Source organism: Mesocricetus auratus, unplaced genomic scaffold, assembly GCF_017639785.1.
Source record: "Mesocricetus auratus isolate SY011 unplaced genomic scaffold, BCM_Maur_2.0 Super-Scaffold_100028, whole genome shotgun sequence".
Lineage (NCBI taxonomy): Eukaryota > Metazoa > Chordata > Mammalia > Rodentia > Cricetidae > Mesocricetus > Mesocricetus auratus.
The window spans coordinates 3,337,042-3,357,734 of NW_024429209.1; the positions used below are offsets into that span (position 1 = coordinate 3,337,042).

Consider the following 20,693-nt stretch of genomic DNA (forward strand, 5'->3'; position numbering starts at 1 on the left):
AATAATTTAATATGAATCTTCAAAAAGGACTCATTTCTTTGCTTTTTAAAATACAAAACCAATACATGTATAATGCAAAAATAACATACAAAGGTATAAATTGCAAAACTCAATTCCCCAGACTCTTACATCCCATTTTTGAAGTGTCTATTATGTTGTTGCATTTATTTTTCCAGAACTGACCCATGCCAGTAACACACATAGTCAGTCTCTCAGTCTTTCTCTGTGTCTCCATCTCCCTTTCTCTTCCCCCATGCCCTCTTCCTCTCTCTCCCTTTCTGGAACAGGTTTTTTGACATTTTCTGACTAGCTTTTCAGCATTCTTTTTAATTAATTTATTTTTATTTTATATACATTGGTGTTTTGCCTGTAGAATGTCTATATGAGGGCATTGGATCCCCTGAAACAGGAGTTACAGACAGCTATGAGCTGCCATGTGGTTGCTAGGAATTGAACTCAGGTCTTCTGGAAGAGAAGTCAATGATCTTAACCATTGAGCCATCATCGCTCCAGCCCGATTTTCAACATTCTTATCTTGTGGTTTTCAAGGTGTGGCCCTCAGACTAGGAGAATCAACATGACCTGGGCATGTGTTAGAACTGCCAATTCTCAGGCCCTGTTAAGACCTATTAAGTCAGAAGCTCTGGAGGCAAGGGAAGCAATGTGCTAAGAAGCTACTGGACTGGTGTACAGCAGAGGTTAAGAACTACAGTTCTAATACAATCAAGCCAGGATTTTTGTTGGTTTTTTTTTTTTCACCCTTTAACCATGGCAGACACTGTTATCTTGTCTGTTTTATCACCCAAACTTCAAAACGCTTTGCTTGTCCTTTCAATTCTGACACTACCAATCTGTCAAGCTCTGAAAATCCCAATTCTTCCCCTAAAGCGGTCTCACTGCTGTCGTGCAAACTCCTCCTCGTGACGTCTTCCCCAAGACCACACCCTCTACCATCTACCTTGATACTAACTATGTACACTGTCCTCAGTGGTCGAGGACAGGTATCTTCTCCTTAACAGACCAGATGCTCCTTACAGCCATGAATGTATTTAGCTCCTCTACTCCTTGATCTAAACACACACCTGGAATTTTAAGAGTTGCTGGTTAATGTCTTCACCCAAAGGAGAAACACTGGTAACTTAAAAAAAAAAAAAGACTCTGGGAATGATTTTCAAGGCCTCACACACACTAGTCATGTTGTCTTTGACTGAGCTACCTCCTCAGCCCTGGCAAATTCTGGAATATCAAGCTGTAGCCTCAGCTCTATAACTGTGAACAGATTCGGTTCTTAGGACACCGTCTACCAAAGTGAGAAGGTAAGACCAATGCTTGTTTTCAGATTGAATATAATTTTATGGTATTTTCCAAACTGGGTGTGGCGGCACATGCCAGTAAGCCCAGCACTTAGACAGAGGCAGGAGGATTAGGAGTTGAGGCCAGGCTGGGATACAAGAGATCCTATCTCAAAAAATGAAAAATTCCCACATCAGACTGTCATCCATTCTCATGTTGCTTTGCTTATAACCTAATGTGGCAGTTTTTAGGTATGTCACAGTTAAATAGTGTTCCCTAGTCAGCTAGTAAACTGCTTGAGAAGGAATCATGTTTTATTCAGTTCTGAATCTTCCATAATACCCATTACCATACCTTATACACAATAATAATTCACTGTAATATCAGGAAATGATTTAAAGAAAACTCTTTAGGAAATTTTATTAGGGCCTTTCAGTGGGTAAAGACTCTTACCCAGCACCCTGAATTCAATCTCTGAAACCCGTATAAAAGTGATTGGATAGAACTGACTCCTCAAAGTTGTCCTCTGACCCCCACATGCATACTGTGGGACACAAGTGACCTAATACACGCACAGCCACGGGCACAAATAGACAAACCTAAAAACCAAACTGACCAAACAAAAGCAGTAGCAGCTTCACTTATGAAGAAAACCTATGCACATATATCTGCTGTCCCCAAAAGGGCCTTGTGAATATTATTGTTATTAAAACCATGTATTTATATACAATAAAAACTATACTCACTCTGATGTCACTCAGAGTAATAAGTCACACAAGGCAGAAGAATGAAAGAGCTGCATCTCACATGAACTTCAGTACAGACTAAAATGTCACAAGCCTCAGGCGCTCACTCCTACTGCCACACAAAAATAAAAACTGACCTGTAGGCTACAGAAGCCTATACCAGCTCCACTGTTGAGGAGACTTCTAGATGCAAGACCATTAATTATCTGCAAACTTTCAAAAACAAAATGGTAGACTAAGGATTAGTGGGGATAATCAAAAGATAAATCCAAAGGGAGGGACAGCAAAGAGAAATTGAAGGACAACAGGACTAGCAGGACAACAACAAGAGAACATTACCCTTTGAGTAAGAACAAGGAATAGTGGGAATTCAGTATTTACCAAGGGTCTACAGGAGCCTGGCATCTAGAGGTGCAAAGATGGTGCCTGACATGCAGGGGAAGGTCCTGAAGGTAAGATGCAGACCCGCATCTAGTTCTAGTTGGGAAGCAGTGAGGGCTTTACAAGGAAGGTGGAAATTCTGTGGAGTCTTTGAAGTGTGGAGGAGGATTTGCTAAGGAAGGAAAAGGCAGTTTGAGCTAGTTATTTTGGGGGCAAAATCAACACATTTTTATAGCTGTTCACTTGGGACTAAAATCAAAGGAGGTGTCTTAGAGTCTGTATCACCCGTGTCAACGCCTTCCCGTTCTATCTTAAAGCCTGAAAATGTTCAAGAACAGCTCTGGAGCAGTGCCAGAAAGTCCCCAAAGGAGGTGAGTGCTGGCTAAATCTGCTCTGTCACCTCCACAAGTCCAGGCACCCCAGTTAGTTAGCCTAGTCCTGGCAGCTAGAAAAGGCTAATTATACCTGGGGTGCTGAGGGTGTGGGCTGGAGGGGTGGATTCAAGCATAGCTTATGTTCTGTTGGGAGCCACTATGGGAGAGCCTCCCTGTTTAAGCAATAAGGCTCCAAGTCTACCTGTGACAGGGAGGAGAGCTCTGCAGGGGAGGAAAAGCTTCAAGGAAAAGAAGGGGGGAAGCATTGGATGGGAAAGCAGTGAGGTACAAAGGTGATCTTAATAAAACGCGTAGCGAGATACTGGCACAAAGCGAGTATTTGGGAGAGAGCCAGCTCATATTAACATCGCAATTGTCATCACAACAGCACTTCCACCGTACTGACAAGAAGGTTATTCTATTCGTAGCCCACTTTTACGACGTCTAAAAGCTACTCTAGAAATGACAAGTGTATTTACAGAAAAAAAAAGTAAAGATAAAAGATCAAATTCCACCAGCGCTGGTTGTGAAAGCCCCAAAGCCCCTGAGTTAAGAGAGCTGGTGGTGTCGCTTGTCAGTTCCATGACCTTGGACATGGCCTGTCACCTCCCAGAGTCTCAGTTTCCTTGACTACAAACTGGGCTTTACGCAAACCGGGGTCGTGGGGTCCCAGGAGACAGGGAGACCTCTGTGGCTTTGGGACGGAACCCACCCAAGGCGAGTCAAGGCCACTGTCAAAACTCTCTGGGCTGTGAGGGGCAGCGGGGTAGACGGATGCTCAGATCTAGGAGCTCCGAGCTGTGCCATAGGAGTTGGAAGGACGATGACACCCTCGGAGGGTCCCTACGCCAGAGGGTGCAGGCCTCCTGAGCGAGGCTCGACCCCTGCAGGGCATACGCTGCCCGCCGCGGGCTAGGTGCCGGCAGGGGCGCGGGAGGCCAGGCTGAACGCGTAAGACGCCGGGGGCTCGGAGGAGGCCGACGGCGAGGACCCGGGGCCTGCCGTGTGGCCACCGGCCCACAGAAGCAGGGGAGCGACACCGGGGTGTACCGCGCCACGCGACCTCCGGCCGCTGTGGCTGAGGCACTCACTCACCTGAAGCGATAGCGCGGGCCGTCAGTCAACAGCAGCTGCAGCAGCAGCAGTAGCTACGAGGGGCGGGGGGAGGCGCTGCGCTGCGCTGCGCTGCGCACGCGCGTTGACGATGTCGGGGGTTTACACATGCGCGATGTGCTCGCTTGCCCTGGGAACTACAGAAAAGATGGTGGCCAGGCTTGGAGAGCCTAGCAGCTCCATCTTGACTGTAGTTTTTCTTCTAGCGGCGTCTCAAAGGCTATGGCTCGGAACTGCCCTAAGGTGATGTGAAATGTTCAGTCTGCACACCGCCGACCTATTGCTTTTGTTTAAATTATTAGTAAGTCTTTAAGGTCCATGACATACTTGTTTTAACAAGGTTTAAAGCTACACGAGCTAGAATTCGAGTCTCAAGAGTTCAAATTCCTAGTTCTCTTTCGTCTCTTAACAAATGGCAGCTTTCTTGAGTATGAGAGATGGGTTACACTACAAAAAGTGACGGTACATATTAAGTTAATGACTCAACAATTAAAAACTTTCATTGTTAATTATGGGTTGTGGTGGTGTGCATGAATGTAGCAAATTTCCCCAAGGGCTAGAGTTACAAAATGTTTGAGTCACCACCATTTAGGGACTTGGACACCAACTCCATCCTCTGCAAGAACAGTAAGCACTCTTAGCCACTAAGCCATTTCTCCAGACCAGAATCAAAATGTACGTGTAGCCTATATGTGCTGGCCACTTTTATGTCATCCTGACATGAAGTGGAGTCATTTGGGAAGAGAGAATCTCAGTTAAGAAAATACCCCCACCAATTTGGTCTGCGTAGTGTATTTTCTTGTCTGACGACTGACCAGGGAGGGCCGAGCTGGCTGTGGGCAGGTGGTACTGGATGGTGTAGCAAAGCAGGCCGAGAAAGCCATGAGAGAGCAAGCTGGTGACAGTACTTCTCAACCTGCGGGTGGCATATCAGATATTTACATTGTGAGTCATAAAAGTAGCAAAATCAGTTATGAAGTAGCAACAAAATAATTTTATGGTTGGGGTCACCACAACACAAGGAACTGTACTAAAGAGTCATACTTTTAGGAAGGTTAAGAACAACTGCTCTATGGCCTGTTAACAGTTCCTGTCTTCAGGTTCCTGCCATCCTCTCTCAGTGATGAACTGTTACCTAGACATGTAAAATAAAACAAACTCCTTCCCCAAGTTGATTTTGGCCACCGTGTTTTATCACAGTATTAGAAACCCCAAGATACTATACTAGCCTAGAATTTGCTATGCAGCCAATGTACAGAACATAATTTCTCTCAAGAGTTTATTAGCCTATCATCTTATTAACACTAGGTATAATTAACTAAAGATCATTATTCTTGGAGAAAGAATAAATACAACCAAACTTTTTTTTTTTTTTTGAGCCAGGGTCTCTCCATGTAGTCCTGGAGCTCACTATGTAGAACCACGTTGGCTCCAAACTCAGAAATCTTCATTGTTATTAATCAGGCACTATTCCCAAACCAATCTGAATGAAGCCTTTTATTATATGATTTATATTTAATTGTTAACATTTACTAAGTACTGAACTGATGCCAGCTCACTCTCGCTACCTATGTATCCTCTGCTAAATTAGGAAACATTTCCAAAGTTCTATGAATGACAAGAAACAAAAAAGCCTCTCATAAAGCTGTGGTAAGCACTATGAATGCTTAGAACTCAGTAGCATTGTTGAGACAGGGTCTAATATAGTCCACTGGCCTAGAATCTGCTACGTAGTCAAGGAGGGCCTCCAACTCCTGATTCTCTTGCTTCTACTTCTTGAGTGCTGAGATTTAAGTTTTTAGTGTTTTAGGTTTCTTTCTTTAATGTTCTAGCCCTTTTAAGCAGTTGAAGACAACCAATGCATTTCCTATCTTCAATTTTGAACGCTTACAAATAAAACGTGATAGAATGTAATAAAATGGAGGAAGGCAGAATCACCTTTGAAGACAGGTAATTTTTCCTTTTGACAGAGCAAACCGATGAGATTAAGATATGCCCCAAAGTTTATACCCTGTTATACTTCTATGCTTTGAACAATAGTCAATAATACCATCTTTGACTTCTAAATACTGATTTTCTTGGAGACTGTTTGAAATTTCCTCTGTTTTACTTTGAACAATACAATCCTCAATCTTCAATAACTAGGTATAACTTTAAAATTTTATTTCTAATTTAGACTTTACTACACAGGTCTCCACCTGTATATATAGCAGTCTGCTTGAATTCTCCATATGATATTCCAAATTAGACATTAGCTTTCCCATCTACTCATTTTTAAGGATTCAGCAATAAACTGATAATATTGTTCTAGGCTTCTACTATCTAAAGTCCTTACAGTGCCCTTAAAACAGATTCTAACATACTTCCAATGTTCTAGATAAGAGGTTAAGTAACTGCTCCTCAGTCACAGGAAATGACAACACAAAGTTTTTAATCATAGCTTACAGGACTATTATGTTCTAGGCACCATTCAGTAAATAGAACAATTTTTTAAAAGTAAAATATGTGCTGAAGAGATGGCTCAAAGGTTAAGACCACTAACTGCTCTTCCAGAGTTCCTGAGTTCAACCCCCAGCAATCACATGATGACTCACAATCATCTGTAATGAAATCTGGAGCCCTCTTCTGGCATGCAAGTGTACACACAGGCAGAACACTGTATACATAATAAATAAAATGTTTTTTAAAAAAGTCAAGGCCGGGCACTGGTGGCACATGCCTTTAATCCTAGCACTCGGGAGACAGAGGCAGGCAGATCTCTGTGAGTCAAGGCCAGCCTGGCCTACAGAGCGAGTGCCAGGATAGGCTCCAAAGCTACACAGAGAAACCATCTTGAAAAACCAAAAAAAAAAAAAAAAAAAGTCAAATATGGGGACTATTAAGATGAAACTCAGTGAGAATGTTTGCCTAGAACATCTAAAGCCCTGGGGTTGATTCTTAGGGGAGCAGAGGGGAACTTCCAGAGGAAAAAAATTAAATCGTTTCAGCCCTTTCTTGCAATAATTTAGATTGCAGGAGGTTAATTCAATATTAAAAACTAAAGCATACTACAGACATTAGGATACTTCAGAAAATGGGCATTTTGTGAAGTGACCCGATATACCCATTATGCAACAACATTCTAAGCTCCACCTTTAGTGCCACACTCGAAAACTTTAGCTTCATTATTTTATGACAAGAACCCAATTTGGCCCCAAAAACATTTCATTAAGGTTGGATTTAAATGTCTTTGGGATGTTTTAAAACTCGACAAATCTTCATGGGATAAAAAGTGCTGACCATGAGGACATTTAAAGCAATGGGCCACTGGTTCTGAGGGTCATTTCAAGCATCTTGCACATCCCTACAGAAAGTGTCTCTAACAACATCCTTCTGGATGTATACATGCTGTCACTCAAACAGTGAAAGTGCTCTGCGGTTGAATTGCCCAGCTTTAAGGAAACCACTGTGAGGCTGCCATTTGCGGAGGCACTCTTCCCTGGCCTCTCCCCAGCAGCTCACAGCAGAAACTACGACGACGACGATGATGACGAGATCCTGATCACTGTGTGGTAGATGACTTCTGCAGGTGCAGTCTGAGCAGTTTTCGAGCAGGTGAAGTATCTAATTGCTCCATGCTTCTCTTCTCTGCAGATGAAAGGAGCCAAAAGGTACATTTCAGTTATTGGAAACTACATATGGACACTGTGTCAGATAGTGAAGGGCAGTAAATGATACAGAAGAAAGTCTTTGTTCTCAAGGAGACGGCAGTCATGTAGGAAAGGCAGTTCAGTGTGATATTAAGAAAATGGACAGTGGAAGCCAGGAAAATCTATGGGAAAGCACCTGCAGTTTTATTTCATTCATTCTTGAAAATTAAAGCAGTGGGTATCTTTGTGGAGTGCTTGTATGGAATTTACATGAAGCATTTGTATCAGCATTCAACTTACTATGGGGAGTAAAGCAAGTCATATGGTGTAAGTCTGAGGACCTTCTGCCTGGAGAGGCAGCTTATATCCTAAAGGGGACACAGATGACCCTGAGCTCTGGTCCCCTCAAGTGATGCACTTACTGAGCTGTACTGACACCTGCTGGAGGTACTGAGTGCTTTCATCCATGAAGGCTTGTAGCTGCTTCACCGATCCTTGTAGCTCATCCATCTGCAGACAAAAAAGGTCAGTATGAGCTGCAGGACGTTCTCTGACTTCCCATACTGCCAAGCAAGCTTCTGCTTTGGAGCTGTAGACCTACTCTTTCTGCCTGGAATGCTTATGCCAGGCATTCTCTCTTGGCACCCACTTAACCACACACATTTCTCCAGTTTGCTCCATGCCCCAGGAGATTGACCCTCAAACCTCTGCAAACAAGATGCCAAGTACTTTAGGTTTTGTTTGAGCATAATGACAAAGGAGCTAATAGCCACTGTGTGTACAATAGCAGTCACTGTTCTTCCTGGATTCTTTACCCCTTTTACTAGCACTTAACATTACATATTTACTTAATATTTTTCCCTAAGGTAGAGAGGTTGATATCCTTGCTACACATCCAAAGATTATGCCTTAACCTGTATTTGGAGTGTCTTCCTGAGGTTTGCACCTTAAAAGGCTTGGTTGCTGCTATTCAAGTGTCACCTAAACTACCTTTAGAAGTAATTTATGTTTCTGCGAACATGAAGTGGCTGTTAGGACCTGACCCTTTCTCTCTCCCCTCTTGCTACCCATCATCATAAGGGGAGTAGTCTCTTCCATCACATGTTCCTACCACAATCTATCGCATGGCCACAGTTCAAATCAACAGGATTTAGACAACCACGGACTGAAATTAGCAGCCAAAATAACCGATTCCTCCTTGTAAGTCATTTCGGTATCCTTTCAAAATGTCATACATAATACTGAAAGAGATGGCAAGTCTAGAAGGCTGGGTAACCCACATAAAAAGCCTGAAGCACTGACCACTAACTCCATGCAGGCAAACACTCGGTTCTGATTCTGTATGATTTCCTGGTAGTCGGGCTTTGTATTAAGGACTTCCTTCTGGGAAGACCCAAGATAAGTTGTAGGTTCCACCTTGACTTCAGTGATTTTGGTTTGAGTCGATCCTCTAAAAACAACAACAAAAATAATGAATTTTCTTGGCATTTACAATCATTTTCTGGAGATAATATAAAACAATTCCTTTGAGAGGAAAATCACCTCAAAAATCATGTTCCTCAAAGCCTTCTATAATTAGGATTTCACTTAATTTTATTGTGGGGGCAAAAAGCTTTCAAATACCAGCTGGGAGACTCTGGTGCTGCACACTTACAATCCCAGCAATTGGGAAACTGAGACAAGAGGATTGTGAATTTGAGGTACACATGGGGATTTGAGACCAACCTTGGCTGCCTAGTGGACTATATTTTAAATTAATAAAACCAGTTCAGATGTTGAAGTTAACCAAAATCTAGTGCTTTCGCACCTTCCTCTGACTCACCTCGCTAAAGATGGCTTCTTCTATCTTAGACCTCCTTTCCATTCCCTTCATGGCTTTGTGCTTTCATCAAGGCCTTACCAAGGGACTCTCTCCTATCTACAGCTCAGAGGCCATATGTTCCCTACAGTGTCTTAGGGACTAATGTTGGCCCAGTGCCAGGTGAACAGGTGTAAGGAAAGCTATGTGCCCATCTCCATGGGGACATGAATGATAGCCAAAAGCACAACATAGAAGCAATTCTGTTCTAGGTCTGAAAACAGTGATACTTAGCCTTCCATTTTTGTCCTTTCCTTTCCATTAAAGAAAACAGATACTTTAAAGTTGACTGAACTATGAGAACAGATTCATCACTGTTTGTACAAATGGATTTGAAATAAACTCAAATAACTCCACAAAGCAAAAAGAGCACAAAGCTGCTTCGTTCCAATTCTTGGATCTAACCTGGTCATCTCTTCGGGTGGAATCTCCCTCTCGTACTGTTGTAAGAGCTGATCCCAAGTCTGACGTTCTAAAGAAAATCTGTGGAATTCAGGAAGGGAAGTTCAGTTAATTTCTGGTCATATTTTAATTACTCAGGGCAACAATAAGTACTTTAGGCTTGTAATCTGGTTATAAAAGGCATTAAAAAGTCATTAAAGGATTAGAAAGCTCAACTGATTCAGAGGATATTAATTTAATCAAGTAATAAACAAGCTGTTAAAATCAAATTAGCATCCTTATTCCTTGACTGCACCCTGTCTATCAGGGCTGTTCATAGCCTTCCAGTCCTAGAGCTGACATACAAGTGTCGTCCACTAGGTTTACCAGGCATTTTCTCCAGGCTCAGTTATTTCCCTGATGGAGAACAAAGTTCAGTTTTCTAAGAAAAGCTCACTCATTTTACTTACTTTGCTATATATTTTTTCACCTCAGCCACTGATGTTTCAAGTGAAAAATCTGGTGCTTTTCTGGAATACAGATAATATTATAAGATTAATATGAATCCTTCAACAAACAATTGCTTTTAATGTCTTACATAATTTTAGTGGTACTTAAATAGATTCATAATTTATTGTTCAGAAAATATTTTTGCACTAGTAATGACCAATGGTTTTTAAATCTGTTTTTTTATCACCCCCAATTCATACCATGGCGATTAACCGTTCTAAAAATAGTTCTTTACTTTTCTCCCTGGCTTCAAAACTCCATGACTACTGCAAACAAAATAAAAGACAAAATCCTTTAACTTGGTTCTTAAGACTTTGTGTTCTGGCTCCTTTCAATTCAGCTCAATTAGATGGTTATTTCTAATGAAAAAGAAGCACGCACTAAAAATGCCAAAGTATCACAGATACACTTGGTTTTCCACCTGACAAATACGGACTAGTAGTGGTACAATTCCTGTTTTTCTGCCAAGGCCTGTACACAGTATCTCTAGGAGAGATGCAGCAGACTGTAATCACATACATTCAAAGAGATTTTGTTGAGCTAAAATACTTTGTGTCTGATTAGAAATGTCACTCTTAAGAACTTGTGAAAGGGCAGACTGTGCAAAAATTCCAAATTCAAACCAAGTACATGACCTGTGGCAGGGTGGAGTTGTGATGGCAGCCTCACCTCTGAAGGACTACCAATTTAGAGGGTGATGTGTTGTAGTGCCGCCCCCCCCCCCAGCACAGACAGGGTTTCTCTGTATTACTTTGTAGACCAGGCTGGCCTCAAATTCAGAGATCTGCCTGCCTCTGCCTCCCTAGAGCTGGGATTAAAGGTGTGTGCCACCACTGCCTGGCTTGGGGTGATGTCCTTTTAACACTAAATTGTATTCATTGTTATTATCATTATTGTATTTGTGTGTGCACATGCACATGTGTAGGTGTGTATGACAGAGTGTGTACAAAAAACAACTTTCTTTTAAGGTATTTTTATTATGTATACAGTGTTCTGTCTGCATGTTTGCCTGGAGGCCAGAAGAGGGCACCAGATCTCATTACAGATGGCTGTGAGCTACCATGTGGTTGCTGGGAATTAAACTCAGGACCTCTGGGAGAACAGCCAGTACTCTTAACCTCTGAGCCATCTCTCCAGCCCCAAAAAACAACTTTCAACAATGGATTTGCATCCTTCAAAGGGAAGTGTGGGTAGAAATGAGAATATCAATTTACGCAGCAAGAGCTCTTACATTTTTACCTACTGAGCTATCTTGCATTCTGCTGATAGTCTGTCTTGCAAAAAGCATTAGAACCAGAGTTGCCAGGCTGGCGAGATGGCTCAGCCATTAAAGGCTAGGCTCACAACCAAAAATACAAGAACAAGAACTGCCTTCTGCATGACAATCAAAGATCTAAGGAATGACCTCCTCAATCTTTCCACAGCTATTCCTTCTCACTACCCAGGTTTTTTGTGTTCCAGTCCCAAAATAAAACCATTAGGGATCTTTTCTCAAAACTCTAGCATGTTCCTGCTCCCAACATCAGTATCCTACTTGCTGGCTTCCTGGTTTATCACTAGCTAAGATTGAATTTTTTCTGCATATTATCTCCTCTAATACAAACATGACAAGAAGGACTTGACTCATTGATCACTATATTCCCTTCCTTGTCATCTAGAAGAGCCTGGTACAAGCCAAAGATGGCAGCTCACACCTGTAACCCCAGCACTTGGAAGGTAGAGGTAAAAGGATTGCCAAAAGGTTGAGTCCAGTCTGGACTACAAAGACCCTATCTCAAGAAGCAAAAATAAATAGTTAAAGAGAGTGGTGGTACATAGGTGATAGATAAATGTTTATTGTGTAAACAATGGCTTAATTATAATCAAGTTTTAGCTCAGTTATAATTAAGGACAGAAGGGGAATTGTTCTTACTCTTTTGAATCTTCAACAAAGCATTTTTGTAGAGTTCCATCACTTTCCAGCTTGTCTGTAAAATGTTTCAATTCTTCAGAGAGAGAAGATACTAGAGAGGATAAATTATGTTAGAAAATAAAAAGACTACAAATGTTCACAATGAGCACATGACAAAGATATTAAGGAGTTCCTAAGTCTAGTGCCCCACATCCCATTCTGGCCCTCTCATTCACACAAAAGTTATGTAAATATGCAAATGCAAACATTTTATCTTTGGGGTTCAAAGCTTCATGGTAGAGAACTTGCCTAGCAAGCTCAAGGTCCTGGGTTTGGTACCCAGGACCAAAGGGATGGCTGTGGGGTTTGAATGAGAATGGCCCCCATGGGCTCATGTTTGAATACTTGGTGTCCACTTGGTGCTACTGTTTGGGAAGGATTAGGAGATTTGGCCTTGTTGGTGGCGCTGTGTCACCAGGGGTGGGCTTTGAGGTTTCAAAAGGCTTGCGCTATTCCCAGTGTGCTCTCTGCTGTCTACCAGCAGATTGAGATGTGAGCTCTCAGATGTCACTGCTGCCATGCCTTTGCTCTCCTATCATGGGCTCTAGCTCTCTGAAACTGTAAGTCCAATTAAATACTTTCTTTTATAAGTTGCCTTGGTTTTGATGTTTTATCACAGTAAGAGAACAGTAATTAATATGGGGGGGAAACAAAAGTATAAAAGACAAATTTATCCTTTTATTGGACAGATAGCTAAATGGAAGGAAACTTTGTGTTTTTATTCTTATGAAAAGGCAGTTAACTGAGATAGCTATACAATTTCACCTTTTTCCAGAGCTATCACTGAAGAGAAAGCATTACAGACGTAGTAAGAAGGGACAAATTTTTTTTTTAGTTTTTCAAGACAGAAGTGACAATTTTTAAAGAGGTTAGGGACCTGGTTTTAAGGAGGAAGCATCTTCTATAAAAGGCCACTGAAAATGTACTGGCTGGCTCCAAAAGAGAGATAGGTCAAGGCCAAAGCACTTGTCTGTGCTTAGCAACTCACCTTTGGCTCTGAAGCATTCAAGGCTGAAGTCCTTAGTGCTCTTTAGGAAAGGTTCCAGTTTCTCAACAGAGAACTAAATAAAGGAAAACATTTTCAGTACAACCACCAAAGTCCCCCAGGCAAGCTGTGCATGGCTTTACGATGCTTAGAATGAACTTATGATGAAACTACACAGGGCAGAGGCAGTCACATCTCTGTGAGTTTGAGGTCAGGCTGGTCAACAGAGTGAGATCTAGGATAGCCAGGGGTATACAAAAAAAAAAAAAAAACCCTGTCTTGAAAAACTAAACAACAACAAAAAAAAACAACCAACAACACAAAAATCATATACTTCATACATTAGTCTGCCTTGTAGTCAGCCTTGAATGCCTACAGAAACAGATTTTGACCTCTACCCAATTTATTCTCATCACTTGCTGCCAATTAGTAAAAGATACTGCAAAATCTCTCAGCTGCTGGGTTGGAGAGATGGCTCAGAGGTTAAGAGCACTGGCTACTCTTCCAGAGGTCCTGAGTTCAATTCCCAGCAACCACATGGTTGCTCACAACCATCTATAGTAAGATCTGGTGCCCTCTTCTGGCACCCAAGCATATATGCAAGCAGAACACTATGTACATAATAAACAAAGATTCATTAAAAACAAACAAACAAAAAAAAAAAACCCTCTCAGCTGCACGGCTAGCAACAGCAGAGCTCAGCACAAAGACAGTGCAACTGCCCAAGTGAGAACTGCCTTTTAAGTCAATCCCAACCATGGAAAAACATCTTTTCCTCAGTTCGTCATGGATACTGAGATCTCCTTAAAGTTGTGATAATAACACAACAGCAAATGAAAATACTTCTCAAGCCTGGGAATCTCACCTGGAAGCTGGAGAGCAGAAGAGCGCCAAGCCGTTTGCTTTCTGCTAACTTCAAACTGATGGACCTGCTGAGAGCTGGCATAAAATAGAACATGTAAGGAACATCACACTTACAGTTAGCAAGACAACAAAACTGGAAAATCTCCTCCCTCTCAATCTAACAGTTTAAGACAAGAAGTGCCTTTTCTGCGTAAGGAGAGAATTCTAACTTTTCCAGGCTAATTGGAGAACAAAGTTTACACTTTTGTATCTAAATTTTTGAGTGTTATTAGAGCCATTTCATGTATTACGGTAAAATCTCGTTCTGTTTAACAAAGTAGATTGAAAATATAATGAAACTTATCATTTTGTATGTCAATTAAAAGCAAACAAACAAGGTAGACACAAATAACAGATGGAATTTTTGTAACAGGCACTGCAATATGCTTTTAGTATTTAGGCCTATGAGCTATAGGGGCTGCTGCTCAGTGGATGAACTCTTGCCTCGAATGTGTATGGTCCTGAATATTACCTTCAGTACTAAAAAGAAAAAAATGTTTTCTTATAAACAACATAAACAGCTGGGCGTTGGTGGCTCCCAGAACTCGGGAGGCAGAGGTAGGCAGATCTCTGTGAGTTCGAGGTCAGCCTGGTCTACAGAGCAAGTTCCAGGACAGCTTCCAAAACAATACAGAGAAACCCTGTCTCGAAAAACCAAAATAAATAAATAAATAAATAATAAACAACATAAGCTCCACTTTTCAAATGGAGAAACTCAATCAAGGAAGGGAAGGGAACTGTCTGAAGACCGACTGAAGAAGCTATGCTTCAAACCCAAATAAGCCAGCGAGATTTGTCTTCCTAGTAGTAGCATGCTGCCTGCAGTGATCTAATATTAATAGCCAGCACCAGCTGAACACCTGCTGCCTAACAGAGAGTTTTTCTTCATTTCTAGCACATCTCATGACAATTTTAAAGCAAGTCTCTTCTGTTGATTTGATATGGGCTTTTTGAAACATGGTCTTGTAATGTAGTAGCCCAGGCTGGTCTTAAACTCCTGGCAATCCTCCTGCATCAGACTCCTAAGTGCTGGGATCACGGGCAAGAATGACTACGCTGGCATCAATTTTATTTGATAGCAGACGGTAATCGTGGCACACAGGCTGGTCAGACTCCTTGCTCAAGGCTATACAGCAAGCAATGAGAATGGATCGGGTGGGCATTTTATGTAATGATGTCACTGACCCACACAGCTGTAAGCTGTAGATACTCTTTTCTCAATTATGCCCATTTAAAAACAATCATCATACAGTAAAGGAAGTTGGCTGTAAGAATTCTTGCCCTTTGGCTTCAGCTGCCTATTTTAAATGCATTCTTGTTTCTTGAATGATTCTGGCTGCTGTTAACCAGCTTCTTTCTGGCTACAACCAAGGAAACCTGGCAAGTAGCCAGGAATAACCAGAAAAATAATCCATCTTACTCCACGGTTGAGTCCATGCTATATAGAACTGGTGCTCTGGAATGGGAATGAAGGCGGGGCTAGTCTTGGACAGCTACTCTCTTGGCACATCTAGGGAGCAAAGTGCAGGGGCACTATGGCACCAGTTTTCTAACTTGGCTGTTTTCACTCAGATCCCTCCCACACATGCAACCACCTTAAAGAAATCACAGTCGTTTTAGGGTCTGCTAATTGCCATGTACTGTGGTTTTACTTCCCTCACTTACTGAGAAGGACGTAAGACAAAGGAAGTGAAGTTCAAGAGCAAACTAGACTTTCTGCATGCTAATCCTGTACTTTGATACTGACAAATAAAACGATTGTGAATTTAGAAAAAAAATCACAAATTATATTCAAATATGGAATCCCTAAAAACAATCTTACTTTTTGTGCTTTAGTGTTGTGGATTGAACCTAGGGCTTCAGGCACACTAAGTATTCACTCACTACTGAACTACATTCCTATCCCCACTTACGCATTTTTATGTGTATCTTCCTTCTGAGTCATTCCCAGTTATAAAGGCTAGAATCAGGCAGGTATTAACCCACTCGCCTTCTGTTCCATTTTAAGGTATAAGACACAGGAAGAACTCAAATTTCTAGCATCCTAGATAGGATGACATATTAAACAACTAGCAACTAGAATTTCTGTTCATGGCAGCTCATATGTAAATGGAAATTAACACTGAACACTTGCTAGGTATGCGGCATTGAGATGTATAAACAAGAACATGCCCACAGAATTATTTCCACTTTTATAGGTAAGGAAACCGAGGCTCAAGGAGGTGATATGTTCAAAGTTGCACAGCTAAAATGTAGCTGAGTCTTGTCTATTCTGCTACACTTTGTCATCCATTACTCACTGCCTCTTATTTGGGTTGGAATTCCAGTCTTATGTACACAGCACCCCACCTGTGATGCCTGGGTGAAAGGGAGCCAGTGACTTCCGCCGGTTTATGTCTTTCATACTTGCTCGTCGCCAAGACTGCCTTCTGTCTTGATGACGGACAGACTGTTCTTGAGGGGACAAATGAAATGACCTCAACTGAAGTCCTTCCTGATGGTTGTCATCACAACTTTCCCCCTCTTCAGGGTGGCTGCAGCCGAGGTGATTTTTTTCCTTTGCAATGCCTTGAGTCATCTCCAGGGCGTCAGAGGAGTTAGGCAACACTTCCAAAGGCTTGAGACTTGATTGCAACTGATGATCCTGAGTCTCAGACATCATTGGTTCCTGTTCTAGCATTTGTTATAGAAAAGTCAAAATATAAAATCAAAACCTACCACAAGTAAGTATCTGAGCAAAGGGGTGACAAGAGAAAATGTATGTCCTCACAAGATGGCATACACCGGTAGTCTCGACTTCCTGGGAGCCGAGGCAGAAGGAAGGAAGGAGGGAAGCAAATCTATTTCCCTGGTGAAGAAAACAGAGAGGAAGCCTTTTTGCAAATATACAATGTGCGATTCCAAATCTACCAGGAACTAGAGATGGGCTCTGTGATAGTTCGGAGGCAAGTTCTGAATCCGAGGCAAGAGGCACTGATTTCACCGTAAAACTCACCTTCTGGCCTGGTCACGGAAGTCATCCTGGATGGAGAAATGCAAACAGAAGATGAGGTGATCACTTTTCACATTCCAGCTCCAGGCTCATAGGGGCTTCACAATCCCATAGTAGGTCTTGTGCTTGAAGTGCCCTCACTTGCCTCCTCCAAGACTATCAGAAGGAGTCACTGACTGCTCTCTTGCAGAACTTGCTACACAATCTATCTTAGCTACCGATCACTGATTCACTAGCCCTCTAATTCCATCGATGGGATTAGGATCTACTTTGTTTCCAAACTATTAAACAAACAAACAAAACAACCCCACATCATCTCTTCTTATTGCTTCCAGATCCTTCCATTCCTGGAAATTCTACTTTTTAATATCTACACACATTTGTCCTTCCAACCATGAAACAGACTCATCCTTTTGAATGATTTGATGAAGGTCACAGATCTTTTCTCTATACTACTGGCTCCAAAATATATTCACGGGTCTATCTTCCCAGCCAGACTGCACCGTATCCCCAGTACCTGTCAGAGACAACTGACCCAAAAAAGGCAGGGACACAGCCTGGCATCTATCTTGCATGTATCTCTCCCTCCCAAAAGACGCCCCGGGTTGGTTAAAAAGAAAAGAAAAGATTCTGAGGGACTATACTCAAAGAACGAAGAAGGGTCCTTCAAGGATCTAAATCACCCCAGTCCTTATGACAGATTACATAGACTCAAGCTTGGATAATAGTCATTTAGGCGCTTATGATCCTGTGACACACAAACGCCTTCTTACATCACTATCCCATTTATTACGTTCCACAACTCTATCAGGAGGACCAGGCTCCTTACGAGGCCAGCTTGGGGCACAGGAGCAATGCAAGCCGAGCTGTGACCCAGCTCTCTGCCCAGTCTCCAGCCACAATCTGGAGTCCATGCAACCGCTGTGCCCGGGAGAGACGAGTGACCTTCCTTCGGTTGTCCTAACCCTAGGAAGTCTCTGAGGCCCTGGGGCTGGGAACGCCGGGAGCGTCGGGTGGGCCGGGCCGAGAGGCGGGTCAGGAGAGAGCAAGCCATATCCGGGGAGATGTCTGCGACTTCCGACCCCAGAGCGACGCCCGTCCAGCCCTCCCCGCCTCCCTCGACCCGTTCCTGAAACACAAAGCCCAAGGTCACCTCTGAAAACTCGGCGTAACCGCAGAGGGTTCTCTACAGCGTTAGTACGGTTCGCGGTCCCGCGTAGCCGCCGCTACTTCCGAAAGTCCCGCCAAACAGCTGCGCGTGCGCAGACAGCAGTTTCTGTGCTCCAGCGCCGGACGGCGCCTCCGGCACAGCGCATGCGTACTCCGGGGTCTGGCCCAGTCCATCTTGTCCCTAATTTTTCTGTCCAATTACGGTCACTACCTCTCAAGCCACACCCAGTCGGGGGGATTGGCTTCTCCTATGCACGACTTGGCTGACCTTTGCTGCTTTACAGCCTACCTAGGAAAGTCAGGGAGTCTGGTGCGGACTCGTGTTCTGGGCCATGGCTCTCTCTCTCTGACTCCAAAAATGTGGACAGTGACTTTCTCCAGGGACAACTGTCACTCTGAGCTCACTTCGTCCCTTGCCTATTTCCTCCTGTACCACGGGCCCCTCCCATGGTCCCTTAAGTACACAGCAAAATTCGAGCACACCCCTAGCGAGCCTCATCACAGGCAGTCCAGCTGCTGCCATCCCCTTGCCAATTCTTGCTCTGCCCCTTTGTTAGAGCATGCTCTTTGCCTTCTCTTCCATGTTGATGGCCAGATGTTATGTGCTCCCAGGAACCCAACGCAAGCCATTGCCTGGGAGAGTCCACAAAGCAGACCGCTTCCTCCGGACAAGGTATTGGGCCAACAGAATGCTCCACCTCCTCCCCAACCCGTACATCAATGAAGTGATTTCTTTCAGATCAGAATCTTGTGAATGAGAGCAGTACAAAAGATTACAAAGGGCCAGGTATAGTAGCACATACCTTTAGTCCCAGCACTGGGAAGGCAGAGGGAGGCACATCTCTTGAGTCTCTTGAGTTTGAGGCCAGCCAGAGTGAGAACCTGTCCCAAACAAAAGCGAAACAAAACAAACAAAAAGCCCAAAAAGGTCCCCAAAGAGTGAAAGGCAGGTAGACATTCTTCCATTGTAATCGTGGTCCCTTGAAAGTTTTCTGGTAAAAGGTAGGAATGTGTATTACAGAAATTTCTACTCTGCCACTCTGGCCTAGTAGTTTCAACAGCTATCTGAAAGGGGTGTGTTCTTGAGTCCCTGAATATTACTTTCCGGAGCTGAGTTCCTTTATCCACGCCTCCATCATTCAATACCTCATGTGTTGATGTCCCAAAGGCAGAATTTCGTATCTCCAACCAAGGGTGGCCATGTTGGGTCACGCTGAGATTACTGCCTCGTGCAACCCAGTCAACATCCAACCATGCCTTTTCCTTGCTTTGAATTCTCACATGGCCCCTCCTCTTTACAAGATGCATACAAATCCTTTCCCTGTTCCACATCCAACTTTCATTTCTTGAGTTCAAACCTCGCCATTTCTGGTTATTTTGAAACAGGTTCTAATGTAGCCCAGGCTAGCCTCAAACTCAATATATAGCCAAGGATGACACTGTAACTTCTGACCCTCCTGTCTCTCCCTTCCAACTATTGAGATTATTGATGTTGCTACCGTGCCTGTCTCTGTCCCTTTTTCCTAGGCTTTTCAGGCATGCTCGCTCTCTGAACCATCTCCTCTGTTTCCTACCTACAATCCATTACCATTCACTTTACTCAACATGCCAACTTTGAGTGTGCTCCACAGAGGCTTCCGACTTCTGTGACTGATGATTGTATCTTATGTTCCCGGCCCATGTGTTGGGAGCTGGGTCAGTATACACGTGGCTGTCCACTATGCCTCCAGATGAGGCAAAGCCCACCAGGGCAGTCTCTCTTGGCAAGGAGCAGCAGACTTCGGGAGAGTGCAGAACACTGCTGGGACCACATGGCCTGCACACTCTGTCTTCTCTCTCATAATAGTGATGATTCTCTTGGCAGTTTTTAGTGTCACTTTGTCAGTCACACATGGGACAGATGTGATCATTCCTGGAAACCCCATTTTTCTCAAATATTTTCCCGTAAAATTCCTTGGGGGTTTTTCTCTGGGGATGCCAGCTGTCACTCCATACCCTGGGAGCTGTTCTGATTCAGTGCTGACAGGAAAGGAGGCAGATCACCCCTATTTCTGTAAATATGCTTTGTTAAGTTTTGAACAATATTGTTATTCTTGAAAATATGCCTATGTTTATTACCTTTTGTAAAGACAGGATGTACCTGGCTCAATATTTGACCAAGCTGGCAAATTTTTAAGTGTTGTTTTGGGTTTAAAAGATGTTTTGAAAAAACAAAAAGATGTTTGGATATAAAAGTGGGGAAGATATTTGACATATTTATTTTTGCTGGAGGTTAATGTCGGAGGGTGGGGAAAACATATTTGTTAGTATGGAAAAACATGCTTTTTTTTTTTTCGTTTTTCGAGACAGGGTTTCTCTGTGGCTTTGGAGGCTGTCCTGGAACTAGCTCTTGTAGACCAGGCTGGTC

The 20,693-nt window shown here is 43.0% G+C and overlaps 2 protein-coding genes across 11 annotated transcripts in view; both read right to left on the reverse strand.

Moving 5' to 3' along the window:
* LOC101827194 (protein NDRG3) overlaps positions 1 to 4,024 on the reverse strand; it is a 59,551-nt gene extending 55,527 nt beyond the window's left edge. For 3 of the 4 annotated variants that reach the window (XM_040733133.1, XM_040733130.1, XM_040733129.1), the window contains exon 1: positions 3,890 to 4,024. The gene's annotated coding sequence lies outside the window, so the exon portion shown is untranslated. The remainder of the gene's footprint in view (positions 1 to 3,889) is intronic. The other variant, XM_040733131.1, reaches the window with a different exon arrangement.
* A 2,886-nt stretch (positions 4,025 to 6,910) lies between these two features.
* Dsn1 (DSN1 component of MIS12 kinetochore complex) lies at positions 6,911 to 18,425 on the reverse strand. Of its 7 annotated transcripts, XM_040732950.1 has the most exons (12): positions 18,270 to 18,425; positions 17,120 to 17,145; positions 16,895 to 16,972; positions 16,474 to 16,797; positions 14,087 to 14,160; positions 13,225 to 13,297; positions 12,198 to 12,288; positions 10,246 to 10,305; positions 9,800 to 9,877; positions 8,839 to 8,986; positions 7,959 to 8,046; positions 6,911 to 7,534 (listed from the first exon to the last, which is right to left on the reverse strand). In XM_040732950.1, exons 4-12 carry the CDS (start codon positions 16,784 to 16,786, stop codon positions 7,449 to 7,451), a joined length of 1,011 nt encoding a protein of 336 aa, XP_040588884.1. In that variant the 5' UTR covers positions 16,787 to 16,797; positions 16,895 to 16,972; positions 17,120 to 17,145; positions 18,270 to 18,425; the 3' UTR covers positions 6,911 to 7,448. The 7 variants fall into 7 exon arrangements, with proteins under 7 accessions (XP_040588884.1, XP_040588882.1, XP_040588880.1 ...); XM_040732948.1 differs by lacking the exon at positions 16,895 to 16,972; XM_040732946.1 differs by lacking the exons at positions 16,895 to 16,972; positions 18,270 to 18,425 and adding an exon at positions 17,890 to 18,219.
* Between the last annotated feature and the right edge of the window lie 2,268 nt (positions 18,426 to 20,693).

Bases quoted from the DNA above. Each gene is read 5' to 3' on its own strand.
- Dsn1 (XM_040732946.1), bottom strand. From the start codon at position 18,170: ATGGCTTGCTCTCTCCTGACCCGCCTCTCGGCCCGGCCCACCCGACGC. The intron at 16,798-17,119 runs GTGAGTTTTACG...AACAAATGCTAG, and splicing joins TTCCGTGACCAGGCCAGAAG to AACAGGAACCAATGATGTCT. The intron at 10,306-12,197 runs GTAAGAACAATT...TCTGTATTCCAG, and splicing joins TTTGTTGAAGATTCAAAAGA to AAAAGCACCAGATTTTTCAC.